Source organism: Athene noctua, chromosome 6 (assembly GCF_965140245.1).
Source record: "Athene noctua chromosome 6, bAthNoc1.hap1.1, whole genome shotgun sequence".
Taxonomy (NCBI): domain Eukaryota; kingdom Metazoa; phylum Chordata; class Aves; order Strigiformes; family Strigidae; genus Athene; species Athene noctua.
The window spans coordinates 9,964,175-9,984,578 of NC_134042.1; the positions used below are offsets into that span (position 1 = coordinate 9,964,175).

At 59.8% G+C, this 20,404-nt stretch overlaps 2 protein-coding genes across 5 annotated transcripts in view; both read right to left on the reverse strand.

Annotated features, from left to right (window-relative positions):
* Nucleotides 1-848: 848 nt before the first annotated feature.
* Nucleotides 849-6,381, reverse strand: MDK (midkine). Of its 2 annotated transcripts, XM_074909084.1 has the most exons (6): nucleotides 6,366-6,381; nucleotides 5,452-5,563; nucleotides 2,521-2,604; nucleotides 2,258-2,419; nucleotides 2,004-2,165; nucleotides 849-1,567 (listed from the first exon to the last, which is right to left on the reverse strand). In XM_074909084.1, exons 3-6 carry the CDS (start codon nucleotides 2,597-2,599, stop codon nucleotides 1,542-1,544), a joined length of 429 nt encoding a protein of 142 aa, XP_074765185.1. In that variant the 5' UTR covers nucleotides 2,600-2,604; nucleotides 5,452-5,563; nucleotides 6,366-6,381; the 3' UTR covers nucleotides 849-1,541. The 2 variants fall into 2 exon arrangements, with proteins under 2 accessions (XP_074765185.1, XP_074765184.1); XM_074909083.1 differs by lacking the exons at nucleotides 5,452-5,563; nucleotides 6,366-6,381 and adding an exon at nucleotides 3,724-3,744.
* A 2,636-nt stretch (nucleotides 6,382-9,017) lies between these two features.
* Nucleotides 9,018-20,404, reverse strand: part of DGKZ (diacylglycerol kinase zeta) — a 47,456-nt gene continuing 36,069 nt past the window's right edge. For all 3 annotated transcript variants that reach the window (XM_074909513.1, XM_074909512.1, XM_074909511.1), the window contains 8 exons: nucleotides 17,310-17,350; nucleotides 16,609-16,799; nucleotides 16,066-16,097; nucleotides 15,246-15,289; nucleotides 14,751-14,871; nucleotides 14,190-14,223; nucleotides 13,799-13,898; nucleotides 9,018-11,456 (listed from right to left, as the gene is read on the reverse strand). In XM_074909513.1, coding sequence (XP_074765614.1) covers nucleotides 11,340-11,456; nucleotides 13,799-13,898; nucleotides 14,190-14,223; nucleotides 14,751-14,871; nucleotides 15,246-15,289; nucleotides 16,066-16,097; nucleotides 16,609-16,799; nucleotides 17,310-17,350 — 680 coding nt within the window. In that variant the 3' untranslated portion in view covers nucleotides 9,018-11,339. The remainder of the gene's footprint in view (nucleotides 11,457-13,798; nucleotides 13,899-14,189; nucleotides 14,224-14,750; nucleotides 14,872-15,245; nucleotides 15,290-16,065; nucleotides 16,098-16,608; nucleotides 16,800-17,309; nucleotides 17,351-20,404) is intronic.

The following is a 20,404-nucleotide window of genomic DNA, read 5'->3' on the forward strand; positions in this document are numbered from 1 at the left end:
CCTGCCCTGGGTGCCCTGGGTGCAGGAGAACACCCCAGGGAGGCCAAAGGAGCCGGCTGCTGAGCTTTGTAAATGGACATAACCCTGCCATCGGTGTTGCAGCGGAGCCCACAGCATGCAGGTTCCAGCCGGCATCTCCAGCCCACCGCCGTGTGCACCCCAGACCACCCCGGGGCTGCTCCTCAGCTTCTCCCAACGTCGGGGCTCTGCAAGCCTTGGTGGACACAGCTGGGTACAGCCGAGGGATGGGATGGGGCCATGCTGGCACCGGCAAACTCTGCATCTGTCTGTCCTTCCCAGCCCCCTGCCAGGGTGATGGTGGGCAACTTGAAGGCTGCCCCAGCCCAGATGGGGACACGCCCCCCACCCACTGCCTTTAGGATAATTCATATAGCGGTGCCCAAAATGCCTGGTGGGTTTTGGGTTTTTTTTTAACTGTTACAACCACGGCCCAATCCACCCTGAGACAAATAAAGACCTCGGACCTGAAACCATTGGCCATGACATGAGGAATTAATGGGTCATCACCTGGCTGCTCCTCCCCAGCTTCCCAGTGTCACCCACCGGTATTTCCTGCAGCGTGCGGGTGGCAGCCCCATCCCTCCTTCCAAGCCTGAGGCGAGGTGCAGCCCAAAGCGCTGCTGAGAAGAGGCTGTGAGGTCTGAGCCACGCGCCTTCTCCAGGACCACGTGTGTGTGGCATCCAGGCCACTGCCACCAGCCACACGGTGACTTAACTGCTGGTCCCAGTGGGGTTGGCAAAGCTGGGTTTTGCAGCACAGCAGACCCTTGTGGGGATGACAGGTGGGTTCTGATATTTTTTTTTTTAAAAAGATTTTTATTGGAAAAGAAAACAAACCCCATTTTCCAAAAGAAGTGAGAGCTTCCACCCAGCACCAGTGTTGGCATGTCGAAGGCAGAGGGGCTGCAGCCCCAGCATGGACACACAGTTAGAAGTGACGGAGGAGAGGGGACACGGTGGATCCCAGGGGCAGTGGCTTTCTTTTCCCCATTCCCTGCTGCAGGGAAGTTGTGCCCCAGCTGAAGGGATGCTGGAAGAAGCTCCCTGAGCAGAGAGCAGTCCTCATGTGAGTAAGGGGAATGAGTGATGGGGTTACTCGAGCATTCAACACCCAGCCCTTCCCTCCAGCACCGGTACCGGTGGAGGAGTGAGGAGGCTCCTGGGCTTGCCAAAGATTGTGCTAAAGGCAACTCATTTGTGCTGGAGGGTGGAAAAATGTGTGTTCCCATGCCAGCTCTCCCAGGCACATCCCAGCAAACCCCAACATCAGGTGAGAGGAGGCAAGTGGGACACACTGGCAGTGGTGGTGGGGCATCAGGGAAGGGGGGCAGACCCTCCTGTGGGGTGGGTGGGTTTGCTCTCTACAACACTAGCAATTAAAACAAGGCAACTCAGTGAAAGAGGTCAGGGAAAGGAGGAAGGAGAGGAGGAGGAAGACTGGAGCATGGGCTGGCTGCAGCTGGGCATCCAGCCCCGTGGGCACTGTGTCGAGGGCTTGATGAGGATGCTGGCTTCCCGCTCTAGTCCTTCCCCTTGCCTTTCTTTGCTGCATCCGAGAAGCACAGGAGACAAGAGTTAGTGCGTCTGCTGGCAGCTGATCCCCCAAGCACTGCCATGGCAGAAACGTAGCCAGCATGGCCGGCTTGGCATGGCACAGGGGCCGCATCCCTGCAGGCAGCCTCCCCACTCCGTGCAAAGTCACCTTCTGCACCAGCCCCACTGAGGAGATGGGGGAATCCTTGTCCCACCGAAACTGGCGGTGACTTGTAGGGGGGACACCAGGGTTTTTCCTAGCAGCACCTGCATCCCACCCAGCCAGCAGCTGGACTTTGGGGCTGTCACATGTGCTGGTGCAGATGGAAGAGCATCCTACCCAAGCCCCTACACCACTTGCAAAGCCCAAAGGAGGCCAAGCTACCCTTCGAGAGCCCCTGCCCAGGGTTCCAGCAGGAGCCTTGGGGACCGGAGGGGTGGAGACTGACCTTTGGATTTTGACTTGATCTTGGAAGAGCAGGGCTTGGTCACATAGACGACCTCCTCACACTGGGCATTGTACAGGGCTTTCTTCAGGATGCCGGAGCGAGTCTTCACACCTGTCTGAGCGCTACACCCCCCCCAGCTCTCAAATTTGTACTTGCAGTCAGCTGGAAGAGGGGAGAGGTGTCAGAGCTGGCCAGGGTCTGGCATGAGCACCCAGCCCAGGGTGGTCCCCAGCCACCCTGCCACATGCACCCACCTCCAAACTTCTTTTTCCAGTTGCAGGGGATCTTGCACTTGAGCTTCTTACTCTCATCTTTGCAAGTTCCCTCGCGGTAGCCCAGGCCACAGTCCTTGCTGTTGGGGACGCAGGGTCCCCAGTGCCAGTCCTCACACTCGGAGCCATCCTTCTTTGCCTTTTCTGCGAGGGAAGGGGGAGCGGGTGGTCGCTGCAGGGACACAGGAGCACGCCCCGGGCTGTACCCCACCTCACCAGCCCCCCCGCCCCAGGTTGCCCCTTACCCTTCTTGCTCTTGCCAGCCTCAGCAGTGGCAGCCAGCAGGATCAGTGCCAGGAGGAGGAGGAGGCCCCGGACCTGCATCCTGCCTGGGGAGGAGGGAGAGGATGAGGCAGGTGAGGGGTTGGGGGCAATGCAGTAGCAAGGAGGGGGTATGGCGGGCTGTAGGCGGCCTGCCTGGGAGTGAGATTTTGGGCTGGAAGCTTGTTCCCATCCCTGCAACCCTCCATTGACTTGCTAGTAGCGAAATGCTCTCCATGGGGATCCCCTGCACCCCACACAGCAGCTGGGCAAGGCCCTATGGTTCGGTGCACCCAGCACCAGGCTGCCTCAGTGCCTGTGCTGCTCCTGCCCCCAGAAAGCAAAGCAGACCCTGCCTGCATGCTGGCAGCAGGGGTCCTGCTCCCTGGTGCTGCAGCCCAGCTCCTACTCCATTTCTCTGTGGCTCCTTTATTCAGCACCCAGCAGGCTGCTGCCCCACACCAAAGAGCTGGGTGGGCAGAGCTGCCATGGTGTCTTTCTCCAGCTCCAGAGGAATTCTGGGGAGGGGCAGAAAGAAAAAAAATGCAGCAAAACCAATCCTGCAGCCATGAGGGGTGAGAGCTAAACCAGCGGATTAAACATGGAAAAAAAAAAGTCCCCACAGTGTGGGAGCTGGTTGGCGTGATGGAGCAGGAGAGCTGCGCCTGCTGCTGGCACCGCACCCGCTGCACGCAGGGAGTGTGTGTGCACGCGTGTGCATGCCCCTGGGAGCAGGATGGGGACGAGGGTGCACACACATGATGGTGCAACTCCTGGGCCCCTGTTCTCCCCCTCCCCAGTGGCCCCAGGCCAGGTGATGGCTCCCCTCCGGCTGCCACCATTAGCCTCTGTGGGACACTGCTGCCAACGCTGGGGTCCCAGCAGGAATGCAGCCATGTAGAGCCTGTGTCTCAAGTCTGGTGGCCCCTTCCCTGTTCCCCCAAAGCCTTTCAGGATGACACCATAACCACAGGGCAGCAGCCAGCCAGCAAATAGATCACACCCACCCTGGCTCCATGCTGGGCTCGGTGGGACAGGGCTGTAAAGCTCAGGGTGCACCGTGTGCCCCGTGGGACGCCAGCGCAGGGAAGAGCCCGGGGTCAGCGTTTTGTCCCTGCCCCCCGGCTCCCCGGGCAGCGTGCCGGAGAGAGCAGCTCCCCGCATTATTCAGGCTCCAGTGCACTCACCTTTCATGCGTCCGCCACCGCGAAGCTGCCGGCTTCGCTCTGCATTGAACTGTCAGAGGGAATTACACAGCCCGGCTGGCTGAAGGCGCAGCCGAGGGGGTGAGAGCTGCCTTCCCCCTCGCCCAGCCCGGCTGGGAGCCATCCTGCCAAGTACGGCACAGCTCAGCCCCGTTCCCACCCAGCTGCCTTCAAAGGGGGCGAGGGCTCAACCCCGGCGGGCCGGTTACAGATGGCAAGGCTGGGGCTGAGCTATGGGCACCCCTGTCCCGCTTTCTGCAGCAGCTCGGATGGGCCAGCAGCTCTGACACCCGCACTATTCACAGCATCCCCCTAATTTCAGGTGCTCTGTAAACTTCTTCCATCCTCCTTGCACCTGCCTCCCTCCCAGCCCAGCACCTTCCAGCTCTGGTCCTGTGGACATGGCCTCGAGTGCCCATAGCAGGCTGCCCCCCTCACCCCTGCCTCGCCTCCAACACGGACACCCTCTGCTCCCCACCGAACCGGCACCGCGGGGCCCTGCCCACACGTACGCGGGGATGTGGGCAGCGGAGGGCTCCGAGGGGCAGCCCAGCTACACCCCCTGGATCTGCTCCCAGGCTCTGCCCAGCATGTCACATCCCCCAGGCAAAGGTCTGCAGGGACCCTCTGCCGTGGCACGTTCTAAAGCATTCATAAGGAAAATGGAGTGCAGTTTTCCAACTGGTTTTCCAAAGAGCCTGCTCCCTTCTTTACTGGTCAAACAAGAGCTGTTCCAGGTCGGGCTGCCAGCGCCTTCAGTCGTGTTTTCCCAGCCCAGCTCCTCCCGCATCCCTGCAGGGCCCTGGCTCCTCTCCTGCTCCAAATCCGGCTGGCTCTCGCACCGCGTTGGTCGCTCCCTGGAACGGGCCACGCAAGCGGAGCAGCCTGGAGCCTGGCCACACCGTGGCAGTCCCTGTTCCCCTTCCCCTCGCTCCTCTAGCTGCCCTGGGTTTGAATAATCTAGGATCAGCTGTATGAAAAAAAAAAAAAAAAAAATTAAACCGCCTGGTGATGCTGAAGCCGAGCCCAGCACGGCGATGGGAGAGCCTGGCCCCCTCTCCGGACACCGCTGGGGGCCACCAGGCACTGCCACCCCCATCCTGCCCAGCTCCCCCCGGAGCGGGGCGGCCGGGGGGACTCGCAGCGCCCCCCAGCAGCCCCCCCCCAGCAGCCCGACCTCCCGGCTCGGCTCAAATTGCAGCGGGCTCTGGCAGAGGTGGGCGCAGGACCGCTGCCCGCCCTCCGCGGGCTGAGCCGCTCCCCGGGCGCGGGCAGGGAGCGCAGACCTTGGGCTCCTCATGATCTTGGGGTACCCGGCACCCCACCAGTAGGAATTTCCCCGCTGCCAGGAGAAGGGAGCCCGAGCTATGCGCCCTTCCACGCTTCCACCGTCTGCTCCCTCCGCAGGGCAGGCGCTGTGCAGCCCCTGCCCCTCCGGCCGGTCTCCCCCCTCGTCCCCCGGGCTCCGGCCTGAGCATCTCCCGCCCCCGGGACCCCCGTCCCCATCGCCCTTCCTGCAGCCCCCCCGCCCCCGGCAGCGCCCCTCTTTTCCCTCCGGGGAGCCCTCAGCCTCCCCGGGGAGGCTTCGCGGGAGGCGCCCATCCCCGTGGCGTCGGGCCGCCGGCCGCGGGGGCTTGGGGTGGGGGTCCGACCCCCAGTACCGGGGGAGTTGGGGTGTGTGTGTGGGGGGGTGTGTGTGAGCACACTCACCTGCGGTGCGGTGCGCGGAGCGGTGCGGAGCGGTGCGGAGCTGCTGCCTTTGTGTGGCGGCCGCGTGCGGAGCCCCCGCGCAGCGCACAGCGGCCCCTGACGTCGGGCTCGGCTGGCAGCAAAAAGGTGGTTTTTTAGCCCAAAACTTTTCGCAAGCTCCTCCTCTGCCCCCCCGCCCCCCCGCCCCGGTACACAAAGGCAGGCAGGGCGGCCGGCGGGGGGGGGCGGCCCCGGGGAGCAGGCGGCCCCCCTGGGGGGGCTCTGCTCAGCGGTTGGGTGTGCTGGGCTCCCTGAGGGGTCAGGCCCCGGTGGGGCATGTCGCCGTGTCCCCTCCCCCTGCCCCAGGCGGAGTCTCACCTTCCGCCAGGCTCCGTGAAGCCGTGGGGGTGCAGGTGACCACGCACCCCAACAACGCCGAGTGGGTGAAGGGGTGCAGGCTGAACCGCCGGGCAGGGCTCCCCGCCGCGCTCAGACCCGCTGGAAGACGGTCCCTGGGGCACCCCTGGGGCTGGATGGAGTGAAGGGAACCACCCTGCGTCTCCATCAGCTCCGTGGACGCCTCCTTCCCCATCAAGGCCACTGGTACCAGCGAACCCACTTTTCATGGTCTCTGCCCTCTTCACCCTCATCGGCTGGCTCTGCCCCTCGTGGGAGGGCGCTGGGGAGGGGGCTACCTGCTCAGCACCCAAAGCAGCACCTCTCTTTCATGCTGGCCCAATTGTCTCCCCAGCTCCATCCTTTGAGCCCGTCCCCAGCTCAGCCACGCCACAACCCTGCTCCTCAGACCAAGCGGTGAGACGAGATCAGCCCCGCTCGTCGGGGGTGCAAGGAACTTGCAGACGTGACTGCTCCCTCCCCCCCATCCACCCCCTTTTCTTAGGAGGTGAGGAGAGGCAAGGGCCAAACCAACTCACTTCTGGAGTTACCAGCTAGAAAGGCGAGTGTCATCCCAGAAGAATGGGGCTGTGGTGAGGAACGGAGACATTTTTCCACCCCTTGCCCTGGAAGAAAGCTGCTGAAAGCAGGGCCGACACAGGTGGGGTTGGGGGGGGAGGTGGGGTGGGGTGTAATTTTTATGAGCTGCTTCACCACCAGGAATCGCTTGCTTGCCGAGAGATTCCCGCATTTAACTCACACCCTGCCGGCAGTTTCCTGAACATCTGCAGAGGTTTCGAGGAGGGCCAGCAACTGTGGGAGCACGTCGTCTCCCCTGCCCGCTACACACACAGCAACGGGTGCTGCTCTGGGTGATGAGGGCTCTGGGCATCCTGGGCTCTACCTTTGAGCACAGTGTGCAGAAATGCGTCCTGACAGCTGGACAGGAGTCCTCCCCCACCAATCTCTGTGCCTTTAAACCAAAGCTGAAGAAAGCTGCAGAGACAAACTTCACGCTCAAGAAGAAGGGGAAGGGCCTAGGTGTGCTGCTTTTGGCTGGGGTTCAGTGGCATCAGGTTTGCAAGTCTGAGTTACAGGACTGTGATGAGCAAACCAGGGCCTGGTGGCGCTGTGAAAGGGCTGGGTGTGGGGGCAAGCGCTGCTGCTTTCCTTCAGCCATCTCTGGCCAGGAGCCAGAGACCCTGCTGGGGTCCCCAGGGCAGAGCAGCCCAAGGTATGGTTAAACTCTGCAAATTTTCACTCTCTCCGTTTTCAGCCGTTCCCATTCCCCTCCCGTTGCTTCCTCAGGCTGGAGACCAGGAGACAGGTGCTAGTTTTGTGGCCGAGCAGAGATGTGTTGGTGCACATCGCTCTTGGCAGTGGCCGTGCTCGGACCCTTCAGGCACTTTCTGAGGGATGCAGAGGAGAGGGAACGGCCCTTTCCCCAGCTCAAACAAGCACCAGGAGGCTGTGTTTGCAGAAAGGGGCCTCATACTGAGGGAAGGAGGGAAGAGAGGGAGCGTGACCAACCCAGGTATGTTTCCCTGCAATTCCTTAAGTGGAGCTTTCCACCTCTAAAAAAGTCACAATGTAATTCATGGCACGGCAGCTCCGCATTTTCCACCTCCAGTCAAAGCCTGATCCTTGGGGCAGTTACCCCACTGCCAGCGCAGGGACCCAGCTGCGCACGGGGGGAGTTTTCCCAGTTGGGGCTTGCGGAGGTGGCTGTGGGGCAGGTGATCATTAACAGGGCCAACTGCTGTCACCCCAGCTCTGTTCAGCTGGGGCTGGGCTTGCACGTCCTTCCCCAGCCTGCACGTGTCTCCCATGCATACACCCCCAGGGGTGTTTCCAGCCCACGAGAGGCCAGACAGACCTCCGACACCTGACACCCGGCTGAAAGAGAGAAAGGATGCTGAAACACTTCGGGGAGAAGGGCAGGGCTCTTCCCTGAAGGTAGACTGCCCCTTTCCTAACACCCCTCATCACAGCAATCGTATTTTGGGACCACTTCTCTCCCCCACCATAAATTTGACACCAAGGCAGCTAGAAAACTCTCATTGCCATGGTTACTGACGGTCCTCGCCGCCGAGACACGGGCCAAGCGCCAACGCGCCAGGGTCTGGGCACTGAAGCAGAGTGGGCCCCCTCCTCCTAGTTGCACGTACGCCTGGTCCCTGGGCTGCGGCCCAGGGAGGCCGGGACAATTTGGTGTGCCTTACACCCACTACAGACCCCCACTGTTAGCTCTGGGCAGGAGCTGAAAGGCTGAAGGCGATGAAAGGGAGGCACGGCGGGGTGGAAGGGACAACGCAGCTGGGGAAGGAGGCTGCTTCTCCGGGTGGAGAGGGGGCGGCAGGAGCGACAGGCAGGCTGCCAAACTGCCCTCAGGAATCTGAGTTTAAGGTAGGAGAATAGCTCCCCATCACCCACTGTGTCCATCTCCGGCTCCCTCCGCAGCACGCCGTCGGCTATAACGATCACCTCCCTTTTGCAAAGGAAACTCTGCATGAGAGATGGCGTTGGCCGCGGGCATCCTTACAAGTCTGGAAGCAGAAGCATCCCTAATCCCCCACTTGTGTAACTGGAGAGCTGTCCTCCCGCCGGAGCAGCGGAGATAATCCCAGCCCTCGACACTGCAGCCCCAGTGCTCAGCACTGGAGACAGGACCCTAAGGCTCCCCTCTGCAGCTGGGAACAAACGGGAAGAGCCGCAGAGCAGCGTGGCTGGGGACAGCTCACCATAAAAAAAAGACGACAAACATTTTGAAATCTGGAGGCTGGATGCCACTGTAGTACCAGCCATTAGCTGTTGCCTCCCATTCCAGGAAGGAACTGGAGCAGGGCAAGGAACAGCAGGGTGCCAGCTCCCAATCCACACTTCCAAGCCCTTCTGGATCACTTGGGATCATGGTGCACGGTTTCCCTGTTCCACATTACACCCAATATTGATGTATGCCACAGAATGGGGGAGAAAGTCCCTCAGGACAAAGACCCTGTATCTAGGAACTCTCCCAGAGGGACGCTGTGCAGGGAAGCAGGCAAGGACCTGGCCCAGCAGGGAACTCCCCCAAGAGTACCCCCAGTTAGGACAGGGGCAGAGGCCTCAGGGTACAACCTCACTTGCACTGCGCAGGGCATCACTGGTGCAGCGCCTGCTGCATTCTTGCAGATGCAGCGGGAGACAGGAACTAAAACATCCATCTCTTTATTTCAATGGCAAGAAACAACAACATCCAAACAGTCCAAGTCGAAAAGCGATGGGAACGCAGGCTCGTGCCAGGCCCTGGGCCTGCTGGAGCTGGCACCCTCACAGAGTTACAAAAATACAATCCTACAACAGCGTTTAGGAAACACAGACCCAGGTATTGCACACAACCCCTGCCCTCCACGGGCAGGGCGACCAACACCCCCTCCGCCTTTGCCAAAATACAAGCCAGGCTTGGAATTGCACAGCAACTCAGCTCACGCACGTACGGAGGGGCCAGGAAGGGAGGGGGACAGTGTGTCTCTCAACTACCTGTACAAAAACTATAAGGGAAGATACAAAACCAGGGAGAAACTGGGAAGCTGGAGCTGTAAACGCCCCTGGGCCAGGCTGGATGGTGCCGGCTGGAGGAGCAGCAGTTTGGACCTCTGAGATGACAGTGCCTTGTCTGTTGGTGGCCTGAGAGCAGTGCTGATGGGAACTCCAGGTGCTGCTGGAGCATCCCAGCTCTGAACAGACTGGCGTGCTGTCGTTATTAATTGCCAGCACTGCCACTGGCCCCTGGCATTCTGCACTGCCCTGCACCTCTGCTCCCCACCACGGCATCCCTCGTCCTCCAAAAAGCCTGAAAGGTATTCTGGTTTTCTGCAGTATCCTCATACTCGTTTTTTGGTATTGGTATTAGGAGGGATTAAAACGGTGCCACCTAGCACTACCCAGTGGGCGCAGCTGGGTGTGAGTGCAGGTGGGACTGCACAGACCCTGTGCATCCTCCTCCTCCCCTTCCTCTCTTGGGACCCAAGCTGCGAGCAGCAACCCACTTCACAACTGCCACCCACCCAAAGGTGCCAAGCAGGTCTGCAAGGCCCAGAGCCATCAGCTCTCTTCCTCTGCTAGCACCTCCTGGTCCCAAAGACTGTCAGTTCTGCAAAAGCCTTCCTGAAGGGCTGGCTTGATGCCTCTGTGGATGCTCAGTGCCCACAGCAGTCACAGGGGAGATGGGTTGTGGTGCCTCGTGCCCCATGGCAGGCGGTGAGTGAAATGCCATCCCATTGCACATGTGACTCGGGGCTGGGAGCACTGATGCTTCCTATGCATCCAAATCTCTCTTTCTGCTGAAACTGAAGAGGGTGAGCTGGTGGCCTGCCCAGGGAGCTTGTGTCTGGGCTGGGTGAGCTCCCAAGTTTTCCTTGCAAAGTCCTGAGCCTCTTTTGGGGGATGGCAGGAGTCAGACTCAGAGGATGCATGTTGACAGGTTGGGGGGCACGGGGGAAATCCCTGAGAGCAGCACTGACCCCAGCACTGCCCCTCCAGCCCAGTGCAACCTCTAGTATCAGCGGGGGAGCTGAAGTGGGAAGGGCAGCTGGATCCAAATCAGCATTTGGGAAATAGAACGGGCTCCACCGCCACCTCTGCCCAGGCCAAGCACAGCTCACTACCATGGCCATGTGCTGCAGCAGGCTCACGGAGAGATGCCAGCAGACACGGGGTGTTCAGGCTGCCCCAGCCAGCCCTGCAGAGGGAATGATGGCGGGAGGACTCAGTAGCCTTCCTCCAAGTCATCCCTGCCCTGGGCCAGACTGCTGACTGGCTTGAGCACTAAAGACAACCAGGAGGGCGGTGGCTGCCCTGCTTCCAGAGCATTTGGGACTGGGGCAGCTGAGGGAAGGCTGGGTGCGCCAGGGACTTCCCTCCTGCCACAGAAGACCCTGGTACGGCCACACAGAGATCTGGGGCAGCCCCAAACCAACAGGAGCGGGGAGGAGGCAGGGGCAGTAAGTCACAGCGCTTCCCTTGGGGAAAAGTCTGAGGCTCACGGCTTCTACTGTCTGCCCGCATAGCCTGTGCCTCCCGTGGCTGTACCAGACAGGAGAGGAGGAGCAGGACATGAACCTAGCCAAGCATCTAAAGGAGGGGCACTGACGGCAGGGAGAGGGGGCGAGCAATGATATCCCACAAGGATCATAGGTAGGAGCCTGCGGAGCGGGCACTAGCATCATTCCAGTGCACAAGGGTGACTGGGGGCTTCAGCCTGGCCTGTCCCAACAGGGCTGTGGGATGGAGCCCATCCAGGGCAGGGAATGTGAAGGGACACACACACAAAGAGCCAGGTTTCAAGTCCCAAATACCCACTGTCCTCATAAACAGAGTCCCAGCCCAGCCTGGGGCAGAGCTCTGCTGTCTCCATCTCCTCCGGGGACCAGGTTGACATCTAGGGAGGGCTGGGCCAGACTCACAGCTCTGCCAGTTGGCATTGTCCTCTCCTTGTCCTGCCCGAGCTGGCTTGGGCTAAGGCACGCCGAGCACTACACAGCTGTCTCCTGGTCCTCACGCTGGATCATCTGGTAGTGCTGTCGGTTCTCGAGGTAGGCAGCTAAGTCAGGGTCGTTGGCTTTCTCAGCCCGGTGCTTGGGGGTGTCTCCCTGCATAGGGGAGGCAAAAGATGTCAGGGCATCCAGCACTGTCTAAACACACCCAAAGGTGCCCCTACTCCCCCACCAAAAAGGTGGCCACAGCTGGGTCCAGCAGAGCCCGCAGCCAAGCCCTGAGGCAGGCGGTAGCCAGATGCCTATGTGCTCGCCATGAGCCCGACTTTGCTGCAGGGCTGGAAGCTGTCCCCTGCAGGTCCATCAGCCCCACGCACGGGCCAGGACAGAGACTGGCCCTGACCGTCACCAGCCCCTGAGAGGAGACAAAGGTTGGTCCCCATGACCTGCTCTTCCCCAGTGCTGGGGAGGCAGGCGGGAGAGGGTGAGGAATGAGGGGTATGTCTAGGGAATGCCCAGGAATACCAACCCCCCTTCCCTCTCGCAGCCCGGCTAGCGCTCCTGCTCCCGGAGGAGGATCACATTTCACCAGCTTATTGCAGCCATCTGGACTGTGTCCACTAATGAACTCCCGCACTCCATAAAAAGCAAATCTGTTAACAGCTCCCAGCTCCGTCTCCTCTCCCCCTTCCCTCCCCCTGCTCCTCGCTCCTCCTCGCCAAGCGCTCGGGCTCTGCCGTGCCGCTGAGAAAGGCCGCGGAAACCTGGCACTCTGCCGCTGCCATTGAAAACCGGTCCCGGAAGGGATGCCCGGCCTGCCCGGCTCCTCCCTGGGTGCACAGCGGGGCACCGGCGGCTGCGGCGGGGTGCTGGGGCCTCCAGGGTGACCCACAGCCGTATTTCTCCAGGAGGAACAATGGTCAGACATGCAGAGCCTCCGCCGGGCCTGGATGCAGCTGTGGACAAAAGCCCACTCATGCGCAGCTGCGGAGAGGTGCGATGCACCGAGAAACCCCTTCTTTCACATGCGCACCCCAAGACTGAGCATGCCCCCTGGTCCCACACACATCCCCCAGCAGGCACACAGGCAGGGGGATGGAGACATCTCTGTGCTTCGGTGCTGGCTTTCCTCGGGGGCCTCCTTTATGCAAGCACTCATTTAACAAAGTGGGGGGAAAAAACCAGAGGAGGAATTGAGTTTCTTTCCCGTCCCCCTGCAGAAGCCCCACTGCAATGCTGCCTGCCCACAGCCTGAAACCGGAGCTGCCAGGGCCCCTCTGCCCAGCCGGGCTGAGGCACGCCAGCTGATAAGGCTCGGCCTCCCTCACCGCTGCAGGGTGTGGGATGGATGATCAGCCCGCTCCAAACCCGAGCTACAGGTCTGATGCCGGCTTTGGGATCCTGCCCGTGCAGGCAGGCTGTGACCCGCAGCCCGTGCGAGGTCAGCGCTGAGGGGTCCCCAGACAGCTACAAACCTGGACACGCGTTTGCACAGGCACGTGCAAGCCCAGTTCCCTGGGGCAGCCGGCATGCCTGAGCGGGACTGCCTTTTGTGCTGGCAGGTTGGGGGCTGCTCCCCTCCTTCAGGCAGATGAGGGGGCTGACGGCAGAGAGGGGCCGTGCCCCCAGAGCTGTCCTCTCACCCCTCCCAGCTGAGTCTTCAGCCAGGCCAGCCCCACTCTGGGCACTGTGCAAGGCCCAAGCCTTAGACTAGGACCAAGGAGGAGTGATGGGGAGCCAGAGATTGTCTGTACAGCACCTCCCTGGCAGCAGTAACAGGTCTGCGCATTGTCTGAGGTGGCCCCCAAGCTCCACCGGCCCCAGCAAGCTTGCAAGCTGGGCTCCTACACTGTGTCCCAGACTCAGAGCTTGCACCTTCTTGGCTTGTTCTACAGCCCATCACTTCAAGCCTCCACCAGACAGAAGCAACCGTGTCTTCTCTGCCGCATGCCAGCCCCAGGGACCTCTGCTACCAAAACACAGCCTCAATCCCCCTTCCCCCAACTCCTCTGCCAGGGCTGGTGCAACTCCCTGGCACCAAGGCACATCTCAGTTAACTTGACACGGGAGGGAAAGGGCCGCCACTGCCTGCTCCTGCTCCCTGTGGGCCAGCTTCACCCGCCGAGAGGAGCTCCCAGCACCCCCATCATGGCCGCTCGTGGGGGAGAGCGGGGGGAGCCCTGCAGCTGGGAGGGAACTTACAGCAAGAGTGTCCTTGCTCTGACCCCGGAGGGTGGGAAGGGGGAGACAGGGATGAGACATTCCAGCCCCTTGCTTTTAATTTAATAAAACAACAGGGAGAGAAGCGTGGGGAGGGGAGGGATTTAACCCCTCTGCAGCCGGGCTCTGCCAGGCAAGCACGGGTGCTTCGTGTCAGCTCCCCTCTGGCTGGCAAAGACCCCAGCCAAAACACTCTTGCTCTGCTTTCCTGCTGGCCCTGCTCCTGCCAGCCCCCCAGTCCCCCCCTGAAGCCCCCCTGCTAGCCCTCCCACCGTCACCTGCAGGTCCGTCTTCATGAGTGAAGCCCCGGCCTCCACGATGTAGTGGCAGATAGTGCGCTGGCGTAAGGCTGCAGCCTGGTGCAAGCTGGTTTCGCCGCTGAGGAGGAGAAAGCGGGACATGTGAGACGTCCCCCTGAACAGGGACAAGCAGCGCATGCAGGTGGCAGCGAGGGACAGCAGTTCAGAGGCAGCAGGAGCTGTCGGTGGGTTGCGTGCTTGTCCAGGCAGCCCTGGCAGAGGAGGGGGTGCTACTTGGGGAGGGTCAGTCCAGTGTGGACTGGGAACTGTGGCTGGTAACCAGACCGAGGGCAGCTGGTAAGTGCCCAGATGACTGGTCACCTCACAGAGGGTCTGGCCATCAGGTAATGCAGGTCAGTCAGCAACTTACTTCTCCTCTGTGGCATCGAGGATTTCTGAAGGGGCTGTGGAGAGAAAGACAGTGCAGGGTGAGTGAGACCCAGCTGCGGGGCAGAGACAGACCTGCCTACTCCCCAGTCACACTCTGCATCTTTCCATAGGGGCTGCCATTTCCATGAGGCCTGCAAAGGTCCTGGCTCCAAAGCACTCAGGCCAGCAATGGCATCTGAGGCCAGCTGAGCCCAGGGAAGAAGAGCTGTTGTGGACTCATTACAGGGAAACATCCAAATAAAAATAAAGCAGCCTGTATTTCAGTGAGAGCTGCCAAAAACAACAGGTCAGCTGCCCTGAAGCAGGACATTGAGAAATGTTTCCCAGAGACATGCTGGTCCCTGCCAGGATGCGGCAACAGCCACGGGGGCACCCCAGCGCTGGCTGGCAGATGCCAGGGAAAGCCCATACGCCAAAAGAAGGACGTAGCAAAACTGGACGGAAGGGATCTAAGCCCAGGAGCACCCCTTCTGAGCAGAGCGCCGAGTTTTTTTGGCTGTCGGGCTCCTTTGCTAAGGGTGGCACTCTGGCCCCAGCTCACCATTCTCAATGATGTATTTGACGATGTCCTTGCTCCCTGATTTGACAGCGTGGTGGAGGACGGTCTGGCCTGAGGAGTCTCGCACCATCAAGTCTCTTCCAGCCCGGTGCAGCTCTTGGAACTACAGGATTGCCAGATTGCTCGAGATAAGTTACCTTTCCCAGCTACAAGCCCCAAGCCCTGAAGCTGCGTCCCCAGGGTGCCCGGCAGGTTGTGTGGATATTCGGGGCCTGGCAAGGAGCTTTGTCCAGCTCAGCCATGACACCAAGTCCCTTCCCTCTGTGTCCCCCAGGAGAGGAACAGGGCTTGTTGCCAGGAGCCTGTCTGGTTTCCAGCCACCACTCCTAGAGGAAGGCTCGACAGTAGCTGCTCCAGGGCAATTGTGGAGTGTGGCTGGCAGGGCTTTCCATAGCCCAAGGGGCACACCAGCTGAGCATGGCTGCAGGGAGACTGCCCAGAGCCAGCCCGGCTGCTCATCGCAGTGGGAGCGCCTACCTTGCTGAAGTTGCCACTCTTGGCAGCTTCTATCAGAAGGTCATCTGTAAAGGAGATAGGTCGTGGTCAGAAAAGTCGAGCTGCAATGCCATTTATTTAATGCTGAAGCTAAGGGTTGGGCACCAGAGGCATGGAGCAGTCAGCTGAGGGTACAGCATGAGCTCCTCCAGGTGCTAACCCCTTGGTCAGACTGGATTTATGTGGCTCCTCCACCTTCAGGCATGTAAGGGACAAGCCAGGGGAAGGAGGGAGACACCACATAGCCAAGGACACAGCCAGACCTCAGCCCCAGGGAGGAGCATGTGCTGGGGAGCAGTCTCTGCCCACCGGCAGGGTGACACGTGATGGAAGCGGGGAGCAGATCTCCCCAGTGCCAGCCAGCGGCCGAGATGCCTCTCACCCATGACTCACTCACACTTTCAGGCACTGGGCTCCACAAAAGCTCCAGGAAACTCTTTCCATTTGCTCAGCTTGGTGAGGCCCCTGACCTTGTGTTCCCACCTCCCTCCCCAGCTCCCACCAGCCCTCTGGCAGATACAGCCCCCCAACCCAGCCCGCTCAGCCCCGCAGGTGGGGGATTAACCCCTCGCCACATCATTTCCCGTGGAGCCGGGAAGGCGCCTGGCCAGGCCACTCCACAAATCACTGTCAGGGCTTTCCTGCTCACCTCTGGGGTCACGCGCCCACAGGGCTCCAATGCTCCTGCCTGGCACACAGGCAGCAGGGATTCTGCCTGCACACCAGGCCAAAAAAAACGTGGCAGGGACCCAAACCAGCACGACCTGAGAGGGGGTGCGACAGAGGCTGGGACAGGGCTCACCTTTGTGCGGGAGGCAGCGCTCAGGCTCAGCACTGGAAGGGAAGAAGAAAAAGTGTAACTAACCCTGCCAGTCCCGGCAGCAGATCATCCAAAAGGGGTGGCTGGGAGTAAGCCTGCCCATGGCACCCTTCCAGCAGGCAGGAGGAGTGGCAGGCCAAGGGACTTTGCTGTTCTTTGGCCATGCCTTCTGCTTCTTCCCTGATCTGGGTTCTTCCCAACTCACATTTCTACTGCTGCTCCCAGCTCTGTTGCTCACCCATGCCTGAGGCTGGCCTCAGATGGGACAAAAGCCATCCATGCCCTTTATCCTGCAGGCCAGGCTGAGCCATCTGGTGATGCCCCAGTGCTCCCAGCAGCACTGGAAGAGGAGCAGAGAAGACAAGATGGCACCTCACCCCTTGGTCTAACTCAGCACTGAATTCTTCCTCACTTCTAGAGAGCCTCCCTGCAATTTGGCCCAGGGATCAATGCTGTGAAGGGAACCCTGGCTCTTGCATCACTGCCCATCCTTCCTGAGTTCCAGCACCCCCACTCCAGACTCACCTGGGGGCAGGAGAGGAGGGTGGAGAGGAGGAAGAGGAGGGGAATGCAAAATGGTGCCCAGTGGGTGTAGCAGACGAGTCAACGAGGTCAGGCATAGCAGGAGAGGTGCCCACAGTCTGGGTGATCACCAGCTCTGGGTCCAGCACATAGAGCTCATCCTGAGAGATCTCTGTCACATAGTTGAGGTGCTCCTGAAAGACACAAGTCAGCCCTCCTCAGAAGCAAGACCTACTTCTGCACAGCTCCATCCCCTCACACCCCATGCTTTGCAGCCCACCCACTCGCTCAGCAGAGCAATGGTGGCTTGAAGAGTCCTGGGACCTGTGCCGGGGAAGCCTCTGCATTTCCTTGTCCTTTCAGGCTTTCTATCTCCTGCCAACTTAGCAGATGACCTGTACACCCATGTCCTTCTCTCCAGATCATTAGGGAAAGTTAAGATGACCCCAGTCACTTGGGCCCCCTGGCCAGCCTTGCTACATTGCTATTCCCTACCCACTCTGCCGCAAGGCTCTGCAGGCAGCTTCCAAACCAAGTCTCTGTGCTCCCACACACGCATCCTCCCTTTTCTGCAGGACCCCGGAGATGCTGGGGCTGGTCCTGGGCCAGGCTCCAGCACCTCAATGTCTTTCTTGTAGTGAGGGGCCCAAAACTGAACAGAGATGCCGGGGGGATGATGAAATAGACGCCGAGGCTGCACTCACCTGTGCACGGTCTATTCTGTAGAACCGATCAGCTGTGGTTGCTGTAAGACAGGGACAGAGTGAGACAGGGTCATTCTTGGTGTGAGATGAGGGAGATGGGAACATTCCACCACCGAGTGATAGTGAACTATCCAGCCACTTCATGGCTTGCACAGAAGGCACAGCAAAGTGAACAGCAACCCCCAACCAGGAGCAGCCCCCTTCCCTTCGGGACCCTGCCGCTCTCTCTACCCGAGAGGCAGCCCCTTGGGCCTACAGACCACTATGCCCCTGTGCAACATGCCTTTGCCTGCCATCTCCTCCTCAGTGACTCCTGTCAGGGAGCCACAGGAAAGGTAAGAACACACCTACCTAGCTGATGCCATGGCCTTTCTGGGGGCTTTTGGGGCCTTCAGCATTAGCCTGAGCAGATGAAGCTCAGGGCTGTGCAGTGCACATCTCAGCATTCACTTGCAGCAGGTGAGAAACTGCTCCAGTTTAACACCGCACATCTTGTTGCACAGCACTAAGAAACGAGGGCACTGAGCAGGGCTGGGAGAAGAGGGAGCTCAGCCTCAGCTGACTTGACTAAGGTCCCACAGACCACCCCGAGGCCACAAGAGAGCTTGTGACTGCCAGGCACAACAGAGCACGGCCACCACCAGCTGTAAGTCCAAGTGCCCATCTCCTAGGATGGCAGGTGAGCTTCAAACCATTCTCCTCTGAGTGCAAACCTCTGCTCATTCCTCTTCTGTAGAGGAGAGATTCTGACAGCAGGAGAGGTGCTCCAACACCAACGGACCAAGTGGCTGTGCTGGAGTCAGACCCATGAAGCCAGGGGAGCAGGGAAGGGCTGGGGGCTTACGGCATCACCAAGGGAGAGCAGAACAAGTAAGAACACAGTGTCAGGACAATCGGGTTCCCACGCAGGGTGGCATTTTCCCCATGTCCCACCAGGCTGATGGTGTCTGCTTAGGTGAGGTTGCTGCAGTGGGACCCTTGGGGACCCAGGGAATTGTTTCTGCAAACAGAGCAGGGACAAGCCAGAGCAGATGAGAGGAGTGAAGAGCCACGTTTGGAGATTTACAGCCAGGGAGCTGCTGCTGAAGGCCTGTAATTCAGCTGCTTGAATGAGCCTGTGCTGTCTTGAACGAGGCTCTGGCCTCTTTCCTGACACATTTTCTGGAGCCCAGCACCTGCTGGTGGGAGACTGGCGGGAGGAGGGAAAGTGGTTCTGGTACAGCAGTCGTGGTAGTGACACCTGGGAGGGCAGTGCCAGCAGCCCCATGTGCAGGGCTGGAACCCCAAAGGGAGAAAACTGCATTCTCTGCCTAGCACAAGGCTTCCCAGGCCCACTTTGCAACGCACGACTGCTCTATGCCCTGTTACTGGGAAGTCTGGGAGATGAAGTGCCCCCCCGAGTCATTTCTCTTGGCCAGCTTGCAGATACAAAGGGAGAGCTCTGGAGCTCTTGGTCAGTGAAGGCAAAGGGAGAGGAGAAAGCTCCCCTTCCGGCAGGGGCGAAGCAGCAGCTGGAGCCTGCTCCCCATACCACTGGGACGTTCATGGCGAGCCTGGCTCCCAGTGTGCTGGAGCAGGAGGGCCCCCTGCCTGCGTGACACAGGAGAGCAACCCCAGCAGTCCTGCAATAACCGGGGACAGGCTGCCAAGCTGCCTTCAGCTCTGGGGACAGGAGGGCAACAGACGATACCCCTCGCTCCACTTGTGGGCAGCAGCCAGAGACACAGCCCAGGGCAAAGCACCGCTGCACTTTGCCACAAAGTCTCCAATACCCGTAAATCCCAAGTCTCATGTGGCTCTTAGTGGCTTGTCTGTCCCCTCACCCTCCCCAAATTGAGAGAATCATAGAATCGTTTAGGTTGGAAACGACCTTTAAAATCATCGAGTCCAACCATTAACCTACCACTGCCAAGTGCCACTAACCCATGTCCTTAAGAGCCACAACTCCACTTCCAAGTACCTCCAGGGATGGTGCCTCAACCACTTCCCTGGGTAGCGTTTTCCAGTGCTTGACAAACATTTCAGTGAAGAAATTTTTCCTAATATCCAACCTAAACCTCCCCCAGTACAACCTGAGGCCATTTCTTCTTGTTCTATCACTTGTTACTTGGGAGAAGAGACCAGCATCCACGTCACTACCACCTCCCTTCAGGGAGTTGTAGAGAGCAATAAGGTCTCCCCCTCAGCCTCCTTTTCTCCAGACTAAACACTCCCCCACTCCTCATAAGACCTGTGCTCCAGACACTTCAACGTCTTTGTTGCCCTTCTCTGGACACCCCCCAGCACCTCAATTTCTTGTAGTGAGGGGCCCAAAACTGAACACATCATCGAGGTGCAGCCTCACCAGTGCCCAGTACAGGGGTAAGATCCCTTCCCTGTCCCTGCTGGCCACGCTACTGTTGATACAAGCCAGGATGCCATTGGCCTGCTTGGCCACCTGGGCACACTGCTGGCTCACATTCAGCTGGCTGTCAACCAACACCCCCAGGGCCTTTTCTGCCAGGCAGCTTTCCAGCCACTCCGCCCCAAGCCTGTAGCATTGCCTGGGGTTCTTGTGACCCAAGTGCAGGACCCAGCACTGAGACTTGTTGAACCTCACTCACCTGACCTCGGCCCACTGATCCAGCCTGACCAGATCCCTCTGTAGATCCTTCCTACCCTCAAGCAGATCAGCACTCCTGCCCAGCCTGGTGTCACCTGTGACCTTAATGAGGGTGCATTCGATCCCCTCGTCCAGAACATCAATAAAGATGTTAAACAGAACTGGCCCCAGTGCTGAGCCCTGGGGAACACCACTTGTGACTGGCCACCAACTGGATTTGACTCCGTTCACCACAACTCTTTGGGTTTGGCCATTCAGGCAGTTTTTTACCCAGCAAAGAGTACACTCATCCAAGCCATCAGCAGCCAGTTTTGCCAGGAGAATGCTGTGGGAAATGGTGTCAAAGGCTTTACTAAATTCAAGGTAAACAACATCCACAGCCTTCCCCTCATCCACTAAGCAGGTCACCTTGTCATAGAAGGAGATCAGGTTAGTCAAGCAGGACCTGCCTTTCATAAACCCATGCTGACTGGGCCTGACCACCCGGTCATCC

Coding starts and splice junctions, on each gene's coding strand:
- MDK (XM_074909083.1), bottom strand. Junction 2,166..2,257: donor CTGGAAAAAGAAGTTTGGAG/GTGGGTGCATGT, acceptor CCCCTCTTCCAG/CTGACTGCAAGTACAAATTT. Junction 1,568..2,003: donor GATCAAGTCAAAATCCAAAG/GTCAGTCTCCAC, acceptor TCTCGGATGCAG/CAAAGAAAGGCAAGGGGAAG.